The sequence below is a fragment of the Bombus fervidus genome, chromosome 5 (assembly GCF_041682495.2).
Source record: "Bombus fervidus isolate BK054 chromosome 5, iyBomFerv1, whole genome shotgun sequence".
Classification (NCBI taxonomy): domain Eukaryota; kingdom Metazoa; phylum Arthropoda; class Insecta; order Hymenoptera; family Apidae; genus Bombus; species Bombus fervidus.
The window spans coordinates 9,103,531-9,123,520 of NC_091521.1; the positions used below are offsets into that span (position 1 = coordinate 9,103,531).

At 31.7% G+C, this 19,990-nt stretch overlaps 1 protein-coding gene across 8 annotated transcripts in view; it reads left to right on the forward strand.

The window, feature by feature from the left end:
• The window catches only part of Cask (peripheral plasma membrane protein CASK), a 263,599-nt gene that overhangs the window by 19,147 nt on the left and 224,462 nt on the right, over positions 1-19,990 (forward strand). For all 8 annotated transcript variants that reach the window (XM_072003902.1, XM_072003904.1, XM_072003903.1 and 5 more), the window contains exons 2-5: positions 2,784-2,896; positions 4,947-5,052; positions 10,310-10,387; positions 15,703-15,878. In XM_072003902.1, the coding sequence (XP_071860003.1) occupies positions 2,784-2,896; positions 4,947-5,052; positions 10,310-10,387; positions 15,703-15,878 (473 nt within the window). The remainder of the gene's footprint in view (positions 1-2,783; positions 2,897-4,946; positions 5,053-10,309; positions 10,388-15,702; positions 15,879-19,990) is intronic.

Below are 19,990 nucleotides of genomic sequence, written 5' to 3' on the forward strand. Positions count from 1 at the left end.
AATATTAATTCTACTTGGACTATTTATGTGGAAAATGTACGCACTTTATTAATTCATGTAGTTTACTATAGCAAATTTTTTGTTAAATATTTCTTTTCAGAACATCATAAATAGTCTTCTAAGAGGCAATTTGCCACGTAAGTTATCTCGTTAAATATGTGAAATTTTGTACTATAGCATAGCTTTCGAACTATATCCGTATGTTTAAGATAAAAATACTGCATGTAATGTGACACTTATATCTTTAATGTACCAGATTTTACTTTGTCGTAACGGAAAATCTTTATTTATACTCTTTCTGTTTATGCTACTTAATGTTTCATACTTATCTACTTAATAATTTTTTTTTTTTTTGGTAACACACTTTTTTATACTGTAGAAAGATTACGATGCTCGAAAGTTAATTTAAAACGTCACAATGTTTGCCATTAATCGATAGCTGTTAAGTAACAACGAGGTGTCGATAATTTCTTGTAAAAAGTAGGACACGAACAAGCACACCTTCTTATTGGGTTACTGCGGTCGAAGATTGTCGAATTACTGCGCTTTTACCGACGAAAGTTGAAGCATGTCATTTTGCATAATCCATTTAATAACAGAAGGTGTGAAAAGAATGGAGAAGTGCCAACTGTTCGAGATTTCCATTCTTAAATATGGAAATGTTTTCATTGCATATCGAGACATTTATAACCACGATGCTTAGTCACTCACAGGAAACTTAAGTGTACCAAAACATACAGAAATCCTTAGCAAACAGCAAGTAAATTTTACTTGATTTTACATATTTTTCCAAAGTAAAGGAGCCTTTCGTATGATATTGTTTGCAAAGTAAAGCATTACTTTTATAATATTCTAATTATATTTATTTATAATATTTCGAGATATTTTCTTATTCGTAGAATAGAAGGGAAAGTAACAGAAGAATTTCATTGTACAATTGTACACTGTTGTATCGAAGATACAATGGAATGTAAAGCTTGATCCTGTCGATGTTATCGTGAGATATGTCGAAGTTGAAGTCGGGTTCTGCTCAGTTATCGTCTCCTTGGTTCTTGACACGAATCTTCGAGTACCTAGGTATGAGCTTTTTCACGGTGGAGCATTTATGTGAGAATACTTGTTGCTCAGTGGAACAGTTTATAATCCATTTAAATGATTCGGACTTTGATCTTTTGTAAACACGCGTGTCTGGATTTTGTTTTACCCGATTTGCTCTGCACGACTACTCACGATCTAGATTGTAGCTACATATGAAATAAATGTCACATAAGATTTCATAAATCTTGATTCAGGATTATATTATATTACTGTGAGAAGATTTGTAATACAGGTATAATTAGGTACACGTTGTTATTATTACTTATTAACTTATCTGCATGTTCCATTATGGGTCAGTGAAAGTAATTAAATTTGATTTGCATTGGCTTGGTATTATAAATGCAAATAGTTGCCAGCATACAATTATTGGAAAGCAGAAACAAATTGATTAGTTATTACAAGAATATTAATAGTTGCTGTAGCTGTAAAATTTACATCTATGTATATTTTAATATATACTTTTTTATCTTATTATAGTACAATCGTTCTTTCTCTTTCTAAATATCTTTCTATCCCATACTTCTGAAAGATATTGTAACATTAGCTACGATGTGTAATAACAAAAATTCACACTCGAATACCAAATACATGAAACACGAAATTGGAATAAGAAAAAATATTCTTTGCAACATATTTATCCTTTCTAGAATTCTTCTTGTAAAATTCAAAAAAGAATCATTTCACGATATTGTGTTTTATGTAAGATACACTGTGTTATTTACATATACATATATGTATGTATACCTGTGATTCGCACGTCGAATTTAATCAAAATCGGTGACCTAGATATCCGGCAATTCTCTTATAAATGCATGCATACATATTTTGGATGAACCGATTACATAACTTGGTTACTTAGCGAACTTAAAGGGTCAGCGTGCTCGAGACATATCGCATCGCAGTAATGCGTGGCCAGTTCGATCGCCGGATGGACATCGTTCGATGCATTATGGTTTTCGCGAATTCGATGAATGCGCGCGTGGTTAACATACGGCAAATTAGCCTGATCGATATCGGCACGAATACACCTTATTCGCTGACGTTCGAATGCTAATTCAGTCATCGCGTTTATAACACGACAATGGACATTAAGCCTTCAACACAATGAATTGAATTAATCGAAAGGTTGGACGTGAAGATTTTCAATACGGAAATGAGTTTCGAAAAATTATTCACCGTATATAACTTCTATATGTGTATTATATTGTCTTTACTTTTATGCTTTGACATCAAAACAAAACAAATGTTCTTGTGTTCCATATTTAACAAATATTATTCAGTTTATTGAAATATATTTTCACGATTTGAATAAAATCTACGAATTATAGCTGATTTAACATATACTTAGAAATATTACTAATTTTCTAACTTACTATTTTTTAATGTCTGTAACAAGTGACATAAATGATGAATGAATAGTTTTAAGGTTTTTAGATCAATCAATATAATTTGTACCAAATTTGAGAAATTACTCGAACCAGCAAATACTTCATATACGAAATAATAATATGTGTCAACAGATTTCTCAGCATACAGCATTGTCAAATTTCGATATTTTTCTATATATCATATTTACTAATGTCTAAAATAAATTAAGTATATAGTCTCAAAAATAACCACAAACGTAACGTAACTTAGAACGAGTAAAACGTGAATGACATTTGGTGGTTGTGTTCTTGTTTCAGGGGACCATTCAGCGTGGTTAGGAAATGCATCCACCGGCAGACAGGGCAGACGTTCGCGGTAAAAATCGTGGACGTGGCAAAGTTCACATCCAGTCCTGGTCTAAGCACAAACGGTAAGTTCTCGGAGAATCAGAACGCGTGCATACACCTTGGTGTTTCGCCATTAATTTCCGCTGCCTATCCTGCTCGAAATAAACGTATTCTCTGTGCTCGATTTCATGTTTACGCGCTGATTCGAAGTCACGAATTCGCCCGATCCATTGTGTCATTCGGTTGAAATTGCATTCGGTCTCCTAAACTTAGTCTCCTGGATTTCAATGTGGAACACGTGCGGAAAATTTTCGAAATTAAGTATAAATCCTGCAGTAGGTATTTGTATGCTTCGCTCTCGAATTATCCGAGCGTAAGATTTTATTTTGCTTCCATTGAGAACTTATTGTTAGCGAAAAATATGATACAGCAATTGTTTGAATATTTTTGTTGTCTGTCGATTATTTTTAATTGTTTAATGAATTCCAATGGATGATAAAGCTTATCGCCTTCCACGATATCTTTAATTATTTTAACTATTAATATTGTTCAAGTATTGGTGTGAAACACGTTATACTTTAAAAAGATTCTGATTGTATGATTCACATATATGCGTATAATACTTATATCGCAAATCGTATATATTTTTAGACATACGTAGACATGTGTATATGTATAGATGCCTTTGGCCACGTGGAGTTGGTTCTCCTGATAGCAAGCAAAAATAATCTCATTCTGGACTGACATATTGTAATGTGGATAAAGAATTAAATAATAAAGTATTTAAAGTTTAAGCTTTTGACATTAATATTATTAACCGTGGAAGTTATATATAAGATATGTTGGAAAGGTGATTTCTTTTTTTATAGCTAATTGAAAATATACCTTATCATAGTTTCAGAGAGAAACGAGTCCTTTTATTTGGTTCGCTGTCTTCACGTTCCCTTCTTCAGAAAGAAAGGAATGTATTATTTGTTTATGAGAAATACGACTATCAGAATACTTCATGGAAGTGTATATTTGTTGCTTGTCTAATAATAAAAATTATCTTTTTTACATACGTACGTCTAAGAGGTACATAGTTCTAATAATAGGTAAAAAGGAGATGCATCGCTTTAAAGGTTAATAATATTATGAAAATGCGTCATAGTTAGAACGTAATTTCAAGAGAATGCTCGAACGTCACAATAGTGATAAAAATCAATTTTATCAGATCCGGTTCCTATGGCAAGTAATGTTTAACGTGTTTCCAATATTTGTCGTAATGTTTCGTTGTGACCGTTTCATATCGACTTTTTTCAATCCTGGAATACTCGCGGCTGCGATAGCATGTCGAATAATAATTTTTAACTGTGAAAGAATTTCTATTGGCAATCTCTCTGATTTACTCGTGTCATATAATTAGTAATTGTATAAAGTTTATCAATTCAATGGTGAATGTAAAATAGACTTTTTATGAGGAAAATTAAGATAGTATCCATGTAAATTTAGCGATGAATATTAAAATAGTCACTAAATCACTTTTTTAAATATTCTACTGATTTGAAGCTTCTGTGATTTCACAAAATACAAGCGTGTAGAAAGAACGAATGATTATGATACTATACGAATATCCTTTAAATTACGTATTATTAAACCGGACCAATTTTCCTCGAAGTTATTACTTACAGAGTTATCAAAGCGATTCCGGTTACGTGCTCCGTATACAAATGGTTTAATGTTGTAACAGTACGCATAGTTTAGAATACAGAATTGTGATCAAAATCTGAAGCAGTCGTTCAATTATTTATTCAATTCCCAAGTACTTTACGATACTAACGGAGAAGTTTAGAAATACTTGCAAGCGTTATATATTTTTTAGTTGGACGTATAGTCGGACGAACGCTTAATTACGTTAACTACGAATTGATTTCGATAGGTTTACATGGTTCTTATGATTTTTATAATGAAATTATGTTTCCATCTTGTGCTTAATTTTTTAATATTAAGAGAAATCTTTTTTCGGCGTAACAGAATGAGAATAAATTTCTTACACTTTACGATCAATTTTTCTTTTATCTTTTATTACATTTTCGTATATATTATTGGAATATATAAAAAATGAGAAATGTCATAAGTGTACGATTGTTGCAGATTTGAAACGAGAAGCCACGATATGCCACATGTTAAAACATCCCCATATCGTAGAGTTATTGGAAACATACAGCTCGGAGGGTATGCTCTATATGGTATTCGAATAGTAAGTACAACCATATTTAATTTCTTTCTTTCTTTGAAGGATTTTGAAGAACTTGTGTAAAACTCAACGAAGTGTATTTTCAACCGACATCCCGTTTGTTTCGACTTTCGCTTCTTGCGCGTGATTTTAATAATTCATCAACGGGAACAGGAATACGGTTTCATCATGATTTGATCTTTAGATTCTACTGGAATTCTCGTGATTTCATAAAACGTTCGTTTAGACCGCTGTAGAAGCATTTGAAACGCTTTAAACATGGGAAGAAGAGTGGAATGGAATGAGAGCCGAGCGATGTCTTGGTTACGCATTTATCTGAATTTGTTCATAATTCTGTAAAAGACTTCCTTTTGAATATGCTCGTCGGCAACAGCGTTTTTTCACGCACCTCTCTTTCGACTTTTGTTTTTCATTTTTTTCAACTTTTCGAGTTAAATGATTTTCTAAGTGGAAGACTACGCTTTTTCAGAGCAATTAGAAGTCTGATGATATGAAAAGATCCATGATTTATCATAACTAAATTTATACCACATTGTATTGGACTTTTTGAAATGTTCATAGTAACAAGTAGGAAAAATTTAAAAGTGACGTATCTTTAGAAAAGTATCATTTTGTTAAATGTGCATTTTCTAAAGATGTACCTTCACTTTCTAACTTCTCTAATATAACTTTTCGTTAGTTATTAGACAGTTTTATGATGCCTTTCCTCAAAATTTGTCCTTTTTAATTATGAATTTCGTAGTGAATTTTTGAGATAGCTTTTACAAGCTTCAAAAGTACTCAGTTTTTCTATCGCGAGGAAAACGTTTTATAAACATGAAACTAAATGCTGGCAGGATGAGAGAAATTTTTTGTGAACGTTGCACATTTCGAATTTATAAATTACTATTTTTTATATTTTTTAGCCAGCGAAATCAATGTTCATTTATTGATAATTCTTTCTTTATAGCGAAAGTTTGTCTTCCATTAACGTGAAATTATTGAAGTCAGAATTTTTATCCACATGGTGTTTAATAGTACGCATGTACCTATGTCAATTTCTGCAGTACCACAATTAGTTTTTCTCGATACTCTAAACCGCAACTTTGTTGAACCAGTTACTAACCTTGTGTTGTATGTTTCCCTTTCATACAACATAATTATTGCCACTTATCCTGTAGTATTTATAATAGTGTAATTTTAAACCAATTAATTTCTCAAAACAAGTATTAAAGATTTGATGTTTGCAATTTACAATAATCTCTTAAGTATATAATTTTCAATTTGTGGTAAATCGTGAAATCATTTACATTATAATTTTTACAAATTTGAGAGCTTAGTAACCTTCGAATAAAATTTATTTGGTTTATCTGAAATTGCAATGAAGATACAGGAGACACAGAAGACAGGGACTTCTTATTTAATATACTTTTAAACCGTAACTTCCTCGTCACTCCGTAACACACATATTGTAAAATACAGCTGTATTAAAATAAAAAGTAAGTAAAATGGGATGGCAAATTCATACATGTTTGACGACATACCACTTTATTTAGCTACACATTTCTCGGTACAACATTCGACTCTCGAGAGATCAATTATTTTAAAGTATGTGTGTGTACAGAGAAATAAAATGAAAGAAATATCCATGTCGTCGTAATATTAAAAAGCTAAATATTTTTGAAGTTGAATATTTATTTCTGAAACATGTAATTGAAAGTAAAATAAATGAATTTTAGATATGTACATGTCACGGATCGCGCGGATCGCGGGACTCGAAAGCAAAATTTATAAATTCTTTTAAACAGAGATAATTTAAAACGTTTATTCGAAACCGTGTTTACAGTATTTGGAGTGAAAAGCAGTTAAAGCCGCTAAAAGCTATATCTTGCGAAAACTCATTTAACTATGTTTTTATATTATGCCTTTATAACGATATTAAGACAATTTAAATTATGAACAAAGTCGGCAGTTGAACAAACGTTGGGGATCTTCCCAAACATTTTCAAAAGAAAGACCTTGACACTTTTTCATCTCCGACGGATATAAATGTAGCGACTCAGAGAATATTTACTATTTGGTTATCGAGTAAATTAGTTATCGTTTTGTCTATCGAAGAGTCAGTTATCAGTTTGTCTATCGAAGAATTAGTTATCATTTTGTCAACCGAAGAATTTCATATCCGTCAGTCAATTATCAATATCGAAATCGAATAAGACTTCAATAAATCATTTTATATTGTTAATCTACTTTCGAACAACTTTAATCCCCTCCCGTGCCAGTATTCCCGCACATAGCAGGTTAGTCGAAAGTGGAGCTTATTGCCAGTTGCGTTAAACGTCAGTTGACGCTACCTTCTCGTCAGCGATTAAATAGAATGTAACATACAATATGTATATATATTGTCGAAAAACAATATATATTTTGTAATACCTGAACGCATATCGCTTTATGTTTGTCAGAGAACAAACAAAACAATATATTTTATAGAAAGGATTTCAAGATAAAAAATGGACCCATTACAATAATCCTCAGCGAAAAAAAAGGTCGAAAATATGTAGATTCTAAAAAGCCAACCATATCCACGTTCTATTAACATACGTATACATACATACATGAAAACAAGGCTTTAAAACCGAGAAGTGGAACCGTTGCTATGGAATGTTATAGCAACGAATTAAATCGTTTGCAGTTAGTTTTAGGCGAGAAAAAGCTGTTTGATAGCTAAACGCTACCATTGCATTGCAATGCTCGGTTCTACACGTTCCTTCGCTAAAGTAAACGATAATAGGACTTAAGATAAAAAGTTTTAATGTATTCAATCTATTTTGCGGTTCAGCTGATTATCCTATATTTAGATTCATGAAGTAGAATGCTATTACTTGCAAATGCAATTGTGAAATGTTGCTAGTAATGAAAAATGGATGGTTTAATTAACTTAAAATTTCAAACCTTTTATGACGTAGTAGAAGAAATATTAAATATTAATTAAATATTAAATTATTAAATATCGAATATCAAATATTAGGGAATATAAATATATGTTCGCAATTAGTAACAATATACTCTTAACAATATGCGATATAATGTGATGTATAAAAAAATTGTTGATGATAAAAATAATAGACGATGCAGAGTATTTTCACTTCTAAATATACGCTGGTTTACTTCATTTAATTGATTTTAAATTATATATCAACAATACTGTCTAAGTACATAATCGCATCTTCGCTTTTTCATCCTGTATCTCGAGAAAATACTGAATTATAAATAAATAACTATTATTTAATCAAAACAAATCAAAACAACGAAGTCTAGAATAGAGAATCCATATAACATTTGTTTGATTAATTCTCGAATTCAAACACGAAACGTTTATGAACGTGACCGGATATGCTCGAAGTTATTGCTACGCAAACTAAAATCTGTAGAAGGTATTTACATAGGTTTGTATGATTGCAATCACCAGTGATTGTGGCAACGATCCGTACCGATGAAATTTTCGTATTTAATAGTGAAAAGCAGTATACAATCCTCGTTCATAGCATATGCGAGGAAAATTCTGTGGCAAAAAAAGTATACCTACGTTTAAAAAACGTATTTAATTTTCAAATTGACAGGCAATATTTTGTGAGCACCATTTATGTGTGAAAAATTATCTAAACGAATTTCTCAGTCATTGGGCCATTTGTAAACCATACACTATAATAATTATTTATTTAATTTGCAATAATGCTCTTTCGAATAGCAAGATCAATGTTGTATGCCCAGTTTAAATAAATGCAATAGAATAATAAAATAGGAAAAAAAACGATTATTCTATGTTAATATTAGAACTATTAACATGTGATACGTGATATCTTGTAATGTGTTGTTCACAAAACCTACGCGAGCTATTTGTATTGTCGAGAAACTTTAATCTAACTGTTTAAGGAAATAATGTATTTGTAATACATACTTTATCTTGTAACGAAGAATCGAGAAGCTATTGCAAAATAATCTATTTATGGAGATTGAAACTGTATTAATAAAAGAAAACAGGAATAAATAGATAATAAAGTCGTCATCGTAGAATGAAATAAGCTTGTATGTCAACAGTTATTCTAATTGGATACTTAGTATTTACGAAGCAGCGTGTGACACATCATATGAGTTAACCACGCGTTTTAATAGACATACATGTCAAGAAGCATGCAAAGTTCTTAAATGATAGATTCACGTAACGTGCTATCGTACTTTACCATTATGTCAAAGTATTATATATTACGAGCAATTCTCTGTAAACTATTACACCACTCATTGAAATTTATGTCATACAAATTTCATTACGTTTCTTTATGTGAAAGTATTTTTGTGAGAAAAACTTCTTCAATTACTATTGTTTGAATTTGTCTGTCACGTACTAACCAGTCCCCTCATAGAAAGTTTACGTCATTATGAATCGACCTAATTAGTATTGAATGAATCCGCGATAATTGGGACACATCGTGTTATAGCAAGGAACTTCGTTACGATTGTTAACATAATCAAGTCAGACAACATTGCCGATTACTGATCGTCAATGTGGTTTGTTAATTTAAATTGTGTTTATTTCTTATAATCAATACGCACTACGCATGCATTTTGTTGGCAGCTTAAAAACGTACACTTAGTACGGACGAAAACCAATAATTCTATATATCTGTTTCGTAAATATCGAGATTCGAACAATTTGTACAATTTTTTGCAGAGAACGCAGTTTCAAATAGCAGGATCCGTACTCTTGTTTATTTCGTAATTTCTATTGTACGAGAAAAGTTATTGAATTGTATTTTCGTATGAAAAGAAGAATGTTATGCTTTTTCGTTATCCCGAATAAATAAATAAAATAAAAATTTGTCGATACGTTACGTGATGTATCTGTGTACAGTAGTTCGGAAAAGTTTTTGAACATTGGTAAAAACATTTTGAAATATCACTAACGCTATTCATATGCATAATATTCATATGCATTTTAAAATTAGTTTCGAATTTTACCAATATAATCTTGTCTCACTAGAATAGTGATGAAATTTCAAGCAGTGTCGCGTAACATGCACGTTATATCCAAAAAGTTTTTTATGTTAACTGTTTAAATATTCTACTGTATATATTTAGTTTAAGATCGTTATGTTTTGTTATGCAGTCCTTCGAAATACGTGTCCGTATTGAAGGTGTAGCAAAACACAATTTTTTTTTTCCAATGCGCCCATAAACTGTTACACCTTGTAAATTATGCATTAATGTCGTGCTTCTGTTTCAGTATGGATGGCTCTGATTTATGCTTCGAGGTCGTTCGGAGAGCAACTGCTGGATTCGTGTACAGTGAAGCGGTAGCCAGGTAAGAAGATCTTTACATTGTGCAAAGGTTGTATTTCAGCCATAAAAGATATCCCTTTTGTTTCGAATGTAGCATCTGAGTACAGCGCTATCTTTTACAATTTAATAAAAGAAAAAATATTTACCTTAGATCACCTGAATTGCAACAGCTTTTTATTATATGTATCAGTGATATTGTATCACAGTGACACGAGTTTACGACATAATTTGCACGGGGGTTCACTTGATATTATTAAAAGACATGCTATTTATCTTGAAACAATACTGCAGTTATTAATCTCACTATGTTCCTTACGTTTTCCTTTCGTCGTCCAGTCTTCGTATTCTCATTTATATAATACCATTACTCCATTTCGAGAAACGATGTTAATGTCTGTTTTTCGTGAATAATGCTATACTAGAAGTTTATTCCTATTGGTATTAAACAATCTTTTCCGTTTAAATCGATATTAAACTATAAAAAATCCGAGGTTAAATCCTCAGTTATCTAGTTGTTGGAAAAATATTGTTAGAATCATAAAGAAGATTTATAAATTGCAAAATAAAACTTGTACGATTTGTATTAATCGAACGATTAATATAAAAATCGTATCTACGTTTTGCAAATACTACTCATTTCAAATATTAGATTTATGGAAGAAAACTTTACGAAAATTTAAATTTCTATTTCTGAATAGAAACTTTGTGCAAAAATGCTTCTTCCTAATGTTTCCTGTATTCCACAATAAAAAAGTAAATTATCCAAGTGAACCGGTAAAAGTTATCGCGATAATGAAAGTTTTCGTTTCAATCACGGATTATCGAATATATTTAGAATATTGAATTGTTCTCTGCTTATCTATGCACCGTTGTTTAAGTGTAGTATGGTCATTAAGATTTCGGAAGTAGATGATGTTTACTTATGAAAGTTTTGGTCGCCAGTTTGCTGAATCTATCTACGTCGAGTAGCGGTAGATTAACCAGCAGAATGATGGACAGTGTAGGTACATGTCACGTCCAAAACTGTCTCTGAAATGCGTTTGCTCTCTTCATGGTCGTTTGTAAGCTCACGTCGTACTTTATAGCTATCACTTTTGAACGTCTGTAGCGAATACAGTTAGCGAATAATTTTATTTCCTCGATTAAAAATCCACGTGTTTTTACGTGTTTTGACTATGGCAGAGTTCCGTATATTTTAAAGTTACAGGTAAATAGAGAATGAGAAATATCCCGTAGCGATATAAACGTTCATAACTAATTTTAATTTCAATGCACTATTAGTAAATTCTCAAAGAAGTAATTGAAATTAATATGAACAATTTGACCACATAAGGACATGATAAATAATATACTTAGTTGTATGTACTTTAATGGTGTATGTTAATATATGTATTGTTAGTAACAATTGTTAATAACAAGGAATCACAAATTGATAAAAATGACCGGATATTACAGTACAGTGTGTACTACTAATTCTTGGAATCTTTCCAATTATTTGGAAGTATGTAAATTCAATGATAATTAGTAAACAATTTCAGCGAACTTCTGATATAATCTATGATATTTAGAAGAGGTACAAAATTATTTAGGTATTTTAGATATCTATGTAATTCTTCTTAAAATATATGTATGTATATATCACTTTTTCGGTTGTCCAAACTCAAATATTCTCTTGAGTCTTACTATGTCAGCAACATTGATATTTGATATTTCACGTTGAAAGAAAGAATTTCAATAGTGCACTAAACATAAACCTCTGGGGACATAACTTATATAAGTTATGGATGTACAACCTTCTTGACTCACAAGTTCGGAGTTATAGATACGTTAGACATGCGAGATGCATTAAACCTAGTTACAAAGTTATTATTCGACATCGTCGAAAATCCACTTTGCTCGGGAACAATAGCGAAAGTCAATCTCCATTTTGACATTAATAAATTATTTGTTACGCTTTCGTTATATCCCGAAAGTAATCAAAAGTTGGGATCACTAGTCAAATACAAATTAGTAACATTAGGAGCTACATTTAATATCTTAGATATTAAAAATTCTAAAGAGTACGTACGTTAAGATGGTTTATAAATTCGGAAAAATTTTGTTGTTACAACTACTTAATAAAGTAATCAGAATAATTTTACACATTTAGTACGATGTATTTTTTAAAATTTGAAGAATTTTTTATAATTTTTGCAACTGTTCCATATATGTTTCTTACATTACATATTTTCCTTTTTTCTTCTTTTTCTATTTTTTTAATTTTTATTTCTTTCTCATCTTTATTTTCATTTCTATTTTTATTTTTACAGAAAATATAATAAACAAAACTTTGTAACATAAAAATATGTTTTACATGTTTTCTACAAGATGAACAATCAACTTCACGAATTGTTTGAAACATTCCAATATTTAAAACATATAAATCACGAAAAGAGAGAGAGAGAGAGAAAGAGGAAATGTGCGAATCTATTACATTTAACAAACTTTTATGGGACAGCAATTCGTATTAGCCAGTGGTTTATATCAACGAAAACAATGTTTCACGGGTGAACTTAATTTATTGATATTACGAAAAGGTCGCGTTATTTTCTAACGGGTGCATAAAATAAATTTTCACATATTGCTGAAGTAAATATGTAAAACGTTGGACATGTCTTATCCTTTCTGTTCATCGTTGATATTTAGGATTTCATATATTGTATAAAATGCAGTTATTAAACGCTTATCGTTTCGTTTCCATTCGATATCAATATAAAGTAGTACATGTACATATATTTTCGAACATTCGATTCGGCTGTTTATATCGTATCGAACACTCGATAGTCGATAACTCGATTGAAATATTTACCTGTTAATCAACTTGGAAATATCTTACAAGTACATGAAAGGGGATAAACTGTTGTATTAACGAATTGTATCCGGCAACCGTTTCGCCCTTAACAGAAAGTCGATTGAACTGACGTTATCTAGACAGTATAACGAATATGCAATAAATACACGAGAGCCGAGCGCTTTGACCATCGTTTTTTATATCTCGGTCAACCTTCAATAATCCCTGTATCTCATTCCTTTAACATTTTCCTTAATCGCCTGACCTATACGGTTAAGAAGCATAGACATTTTTACGCTATTTAAACCCGAGTTAATTTTACTTTGACCATTTTAATCCACAGTCGTTGTGTTTTCAGAATCGACGTGCCTTCTTTGAATTTTATGCTTAAAACGTCGAAAGCTTTTCCGTTTGTTGAAACCAGAACGAGATATCATAACGAGAAATTTGAGAATCATAACAGGATCTCAAATATCTGTTGAGGTCACAGTGATAGTATATAATACTATTTTTGTCGTATACTATTGCTCTCGATATTAATTTACCAATTCTCTGAATTATACGTCCATAATTCGTTAATAATGGAAAACAATATCTAATAGATTTGAAAGCATTTGTGAATGAAGATCTTTTTCTTTTTTTCTCAAATAATCGCCGCTGCACCGCAATACGCAGACACATATGCATTTCTATTTTAATATAAAACCAGTTCTATTATTCCCATTGCTCGCGCTTACAATTATCTGCGTACATTAAACTGTATCGCGAATAGCGTTCAACTGTCGTAATATAGTGAAAGCCTAAATAACATTGTGCATGATACTTCATAAGGTACAAAGTGCGGGCGTGCATATCAACGTATAAAAGTATCTGACCTCGTTTCGAAGTTACACCGTTTTTCGTTTTTATCATTTGTTCACCTGTCTTGACAGAAAATGTTACTAGGAACTTTCGACATCCATTGCTTTTATCCAGAGATAGAACTCGTGCGCGGAATGACTCGCAAGATATTTCGGGAACATGTATATGATAACAGTTAGTGAGAGAATGCAGGAAACGTTAGACAGTAATTACAAAGATCTAAATGAAATTGTTTAAGATCAGTTCGTTTGAAATTAATTACGTCGATTTGACATCGATAATAATTTTAGTAAATATTCAATATATTGGAAATATTATCAGACGAAAATTACACTCATAGATGGTAGTTTTTTTATGTACACACAGAACTTGGAAAGATAAGCAGAAATAGGTAAATAAGATCGAGAAAAATTTGCTATAAGATACGTTTTTTTTTTTTTTTAGTGATCAATTTTTCTCATAAAATTTTGTTTATGCATCATTAATCTGTATTTTTATCTTTTTAATTTTTATCATATTGCAACTCTGTAAAATAACTTTGATTAATGGATCTCACGAGACGGAAATTCGATATTTTTGTCGCAGTAAAAGATATACTGTTCGCAAGAAACGTTACACCATATCATAGTTTGAGATTTATTGTTTAACGATGAAAAATAGAAGTTTCTTATAAAAGCTTATAACTGGATCTAATAGCATTATACAATGTTATTTTGAAATGGTCGTGGACGAAACCTGGAAAATATACGCTATTTAGTTGAAGTGAAATAATAGGAAGGACAGTGGTGAAAATGTTCATCTGTTACTGCGGAATCTTATTATAACAAATTAAATCAGTTAGACGTATTCTTGAATATATGACGATTTAATACCGACTGACGTCCTTCTTTATATTTTTGTATATTAACATTCAATACTCGTTGGTTGAGAAAATAAATATATCTATACTTTATATAAAATTCGGCTAGTTATTTACCAATTAATTTATCAAACGGTTAATTTATCAATATATATCTGATTTACCGTTAGGAACAGTAAATAAACTGGTGTTATATATGGATGTACTAATATATGTGCTGTATCGAATTAACATAGATACCTTTTCTTCTATTTACGAGAATACGGAGATGTTTTTCGATGGAAGGAACTCGGCAAATTTAAGTCCAGGACATAATGTAGTAATAAATCAACTGCTATATATACTTGATCGTCCATATATTTAACAATTTGGGCAGCCAAGAATCATTGATCATTGACATAGTTTCATCAACGGCAAGAATAATTTGCTATGACATAGTGTTGTAGTTAGAAAATGAAGGTGATCCTAATTTGATGATCAAAGACTACCATATACGAACCACTTACAAATCACAAAATGCTCAATTCCAAAATCGAAAAGTATGAAAATAGTGACAATGTTACAGACATTATTCTTTAAAATCTATCTCAGAATTTATTATTTATCGTATTTTTGCTGCAAGCTCGCTAAATCTTTGATCATTGTTTCTCACATTCTACTATACATATCGCGATAAGACCGAAGATTTTCATTCATCGAGATGAATAGACAACGCGTACACATATTTTTCAGCCGCCTCATCTCCCGTAGGATAGCAATACCTATAACAGCAGCTTTCGTTTTCCAGCCATTACATGCGACAGATCCTGGAGGCGTTGCGATACTGCCACGAGAACGACATAATTCATCGTGATCTAAAGCCGCAATGCGCTCTCCTGGCAGGCAAGGAAAATTCCGCACCGGTGAAGCTACGCGGCTTCAGCGTCGCCGTGCAACTTCAGTCGTCCCAGGCAAACGGCGTCGGTATGTTTTAACACTTTTCCTTCTTCGTTCTCTCACGTACTATCTGCGTGCATAGCCGTTCTACGGAACGTACTCTTTCCTGCGCATTCTCCAGGGAAACACCGCTACGGCGTTAGCTCTCTTCGCCAACACTTTCGCGTTCATTTTACTTGTCCTTTCGCCGGTTTCAAATATGTGCACACCACTGTGCAACGGTAACAATACAATGATCGCTACCACTGAACCGAACCGACTACTTCTTTTTTCCACAGAAAATCATAATTTATGATTGTACCCACCCGGGCAAAGTAGGGAATTGATGGCGCTGTCATGTTGTTGTTACTGATACAGTGCGTATCCTGTGCTGCATAATTTTTCAACGTTATAAACAACGTCTTTGAATGTTAGGAGTTCTCGTAGAGAAGAAGATGTATCGTTGAATGTAAGGAGTTCTGTTCGAGATAAAGACGTATGAAGTAATGTCTTCTGGTAACATTTCAGGAATATCATAGATTAAGTACAACAGCAATTGAAGGGAACGGGTAAATCAATCTTTTGTAGAAATCATTATTTTGAGCTGTATAAAGTGAAACTCCATTTCAATTTACTTCTTGTTATTATCTGTGTACAGTACAATACCTTTGGATTTGTGTTAAATATTCGTAAATATTCATAAAAACTTTATTTAAATATCATTATTTTCATAAATGTTAATGAATGTCGAATTAATATACTTATGTTCTCTTCAACCTTCGTAAATATTAAAACATCGGGAAATGGATATATACTATATTTTGTGCGATATTGACGTTCCATTTTTGAAATATTGGCCGATTGTAAAACATATCCAAGATGTTTCGATAGATCAAAACAAAAGAAATGAAAGAATGTTTATAATAACATTACATGCAACATTATATAAGTTCGAAAATTCTTTACGAATTATTACTTTTGATCCTATAAAATGTACCGTATTCAAAGAATACTTAAAGGTCAAAGTCCAAGTGTTTTCTATAATTTTCATTATCTTTCCATAAAGGAAGACGTATAATCTTATTGTGGATATCCCGAAGCAATTAAACGTTATTCCCAATGCGATGTACTAACGTGAAGTCGTGGAATAATTAAAACAATGAAAATTTCACTGCTCGGTTGTTCACGTTATTTCAAAATCGAGCGTTGCTTGCTCAACGATTAATTTTATACGTATGGTGCGGTTTCCTTTGCCATGGGCCACCACAAAGGATCCAGCAGCCGTTACGTATGTAAATTCATATGTAATATGTTGATACTGGAAAGCTTTCGTTATAGACGTTCCGTGATGTGTGAATGACAATAAATTACCGACTCCTCTGTGCATAAAGCAAGCAAACTCGCTTATCTAGGGAAGTGTAAAGGTGAAAGGGCACTGTAACGCTTCTTAGGTTTGCTGTTAGTTCTAGAAGAGAGCTAACATCGTTCGGACATTAACATGGCGACCAAAAGTCGCCCTTATTTAAGAAAACTAGTATATTAATTTTACAACAGAATCGTTTTAATATCGAAACACATACGTAATACGCTTCTAATATTTTTTGTAAACATTGGAGAGGCAGCATTCCGTATTAATTTGCACATTATTATATTAAGTTTCTTTTTTTTATATATATATTTTTTTTAATACTGTTTGGGACGTAGCAAATACCGTGGTAGCTTGTGTCGATTAAACTGCAAATCGAATTCGATCTTGGTAGTATAATATTTGGTAGTTATATATTAACTCTCGCACGTTCTATTAGTGGGTAAATATAGTTTGCGATAATCAGTTTGCTGTTGCGTTATATAATAATATTGCATACTTCAGCACCGATATCAGATTGTATTAAAAATCGAAAAAACGGAAATATTATTCTGTTGGTATGTTTATTTTTGTGGCGTTCTATTTATTTTCACTTAGTAGGATTGAAAATCACTGGCGAAAATGGAAAACTTATTTTCCAATCGATAATATAGAGTTGCGTTACTACCGAAAGCCGTGGGTCGAACAATTTTAGTATACAAAAAGGGTAGAGTAATTAAACACGAATTTTAGTGGGAGTTGGAAACTTATAAAGTTTCTTAATAGAAAACTTTTACTCGTTTCCGAGAAATGACCGAGTTTCAGCGTTTTTCAGTCAGTGAGAGGTATCCCTGGGAAAGGTGTTTTCCAAAGAGAAATAATTTCTCAAGAGAGAAAAAGAAAGAAGAGAAACAGAAGATTCTACAACTTAAAATATTTAAATATTTGCAAGTAGTAAATCTAATTGAATATTTTCTTTGCGTTACTCGCGTGTTCTTGTCTTAGAATCGCGTCCAAATTTCGACGCGTTAAGTGATACATATTTATTTACATCTGATATTACAGGAGCTTGCTAATTTTTCATTACACCGTTGAAAGGGACAGTGTTTGAATGTGTGCAGAGTGGAATCCATTATTTACTAGAACAACCTTAACGAATGTCGTTGAGGTACGCGACCTCCTTTTCACTAGACAGCGTTATAGGTACTGCCTTAAAAGATTCAGAGGCAAGGAGATGAGCTTACCCTGAGGGTTAGGACATTATTGCTGCCGGCAGAGTGACATATTTGTAGACAAAGCTGATTAACGTCTTTGCAAATGAAAAGCGCCACTTAATTACTCGAGAAGACGATTCTCTGGTGTTGAATCGACGAGAAAAGGAAGAGACTTTCTTTTCTAGTCACTTGAGTATTACAAAGAATTCGGCCGATTAAAAGATGAGTCGAATATAAAATCATGGATTGAATGCTGCCTCTTCACAATCTCCAACGACATATATATATATATTATAAATATATATGTATATTTCTTTTTCTTTCCTACATACACCGAAACGAAGTGTGTTTTTTGAACATTCGTTAAGAATACTTTTAAAAAGACACTTGGTATTTTTGTATCGTCTCTCTGCTGAATGCCCTATTCTTCACTATTGGCTGGCTTGGTCGATGATTGGCAGTCGTATTCGAAATTTCTCGATGTTCAATGTGCAGAATGCAACGGCTTTTATCGGTTCTTTTTCTTCCAAAGAATATCTCCTCGTTACTTTCTCAACGATTATCTTCGTTGGTGTCCGTTTTACTTATGACGATCCTCTCTGTTGCTTCGATATCGCATGATCTGACGGTAAGTAGAGTTTTATACCTGATCAAGGCTTCGATGTATATCACGACGATAAAATTTATATACACCCGATCGGGTTTCTAGTTTATACGATCTGAACCTCTTGTTACTTTTTACGTACGGTAGAACCTCGATTATTCGAAGCAGTTAATATTCATGAACGCTTTCTTGTATGAAAAGCGGATATTATGCGGCAGTATGTAATCACGTTAATTTATCGACTAAATCTGTGGTTAGGCATATTGTTTACAAAGCAACTTATTTCAAAAATTTGTATGGATTTTATCGTTTTTTTCATTCTTTAAGTAAATATTTTGAACAGTAAATGTTTCAAGACTACGTGGATAATGATATTTTTGAAATCATATTTTTCGTATCTCGTTTAATTCATTTGATTACATTCGACCCGAAATTCAGAATACAGTTAAATGAATGTATAGGTTAAAAAGGTAATTTATTGTAGAGATAAGCGGAGAAAATATATGAAGCAGGCAGAATTTCATAATTTTATTTTGTTTCATACGTCAAACATGTAGTCATGTGCCACAAATATTAATCAGTTTTTAATTTTATATGAAAGATGTAATTTTATCTTTTTATAATGTCATTTACTATCAACAACTTTTTCCTCTAAAAACATTTTACAAATTAAATTACAAGTGTAATTGCTTTTTAAATATCAGTAAACAAAAGAGGGTTTAAATGTTAAAAATTAATCGTTTGAGAATTTTCTTTTTATTAATCCAAAGGCCTTAAGCTCATTCTACCTGCTAATCCATTACTTGATACATAAAATACAGTTTATATTAACATGTATTAATATAATATTTAGCAAAAATAGTTAACTGTCTATACTTGTTTCCAATAATTTTATGAAAAAATTTATTTACGTAAATTTTATAAACTAATTTGAGCGAAACCAAGGAGAAAGATATCGGATCCATTTTCAACAATTTATAAGATATACTAGGACAAG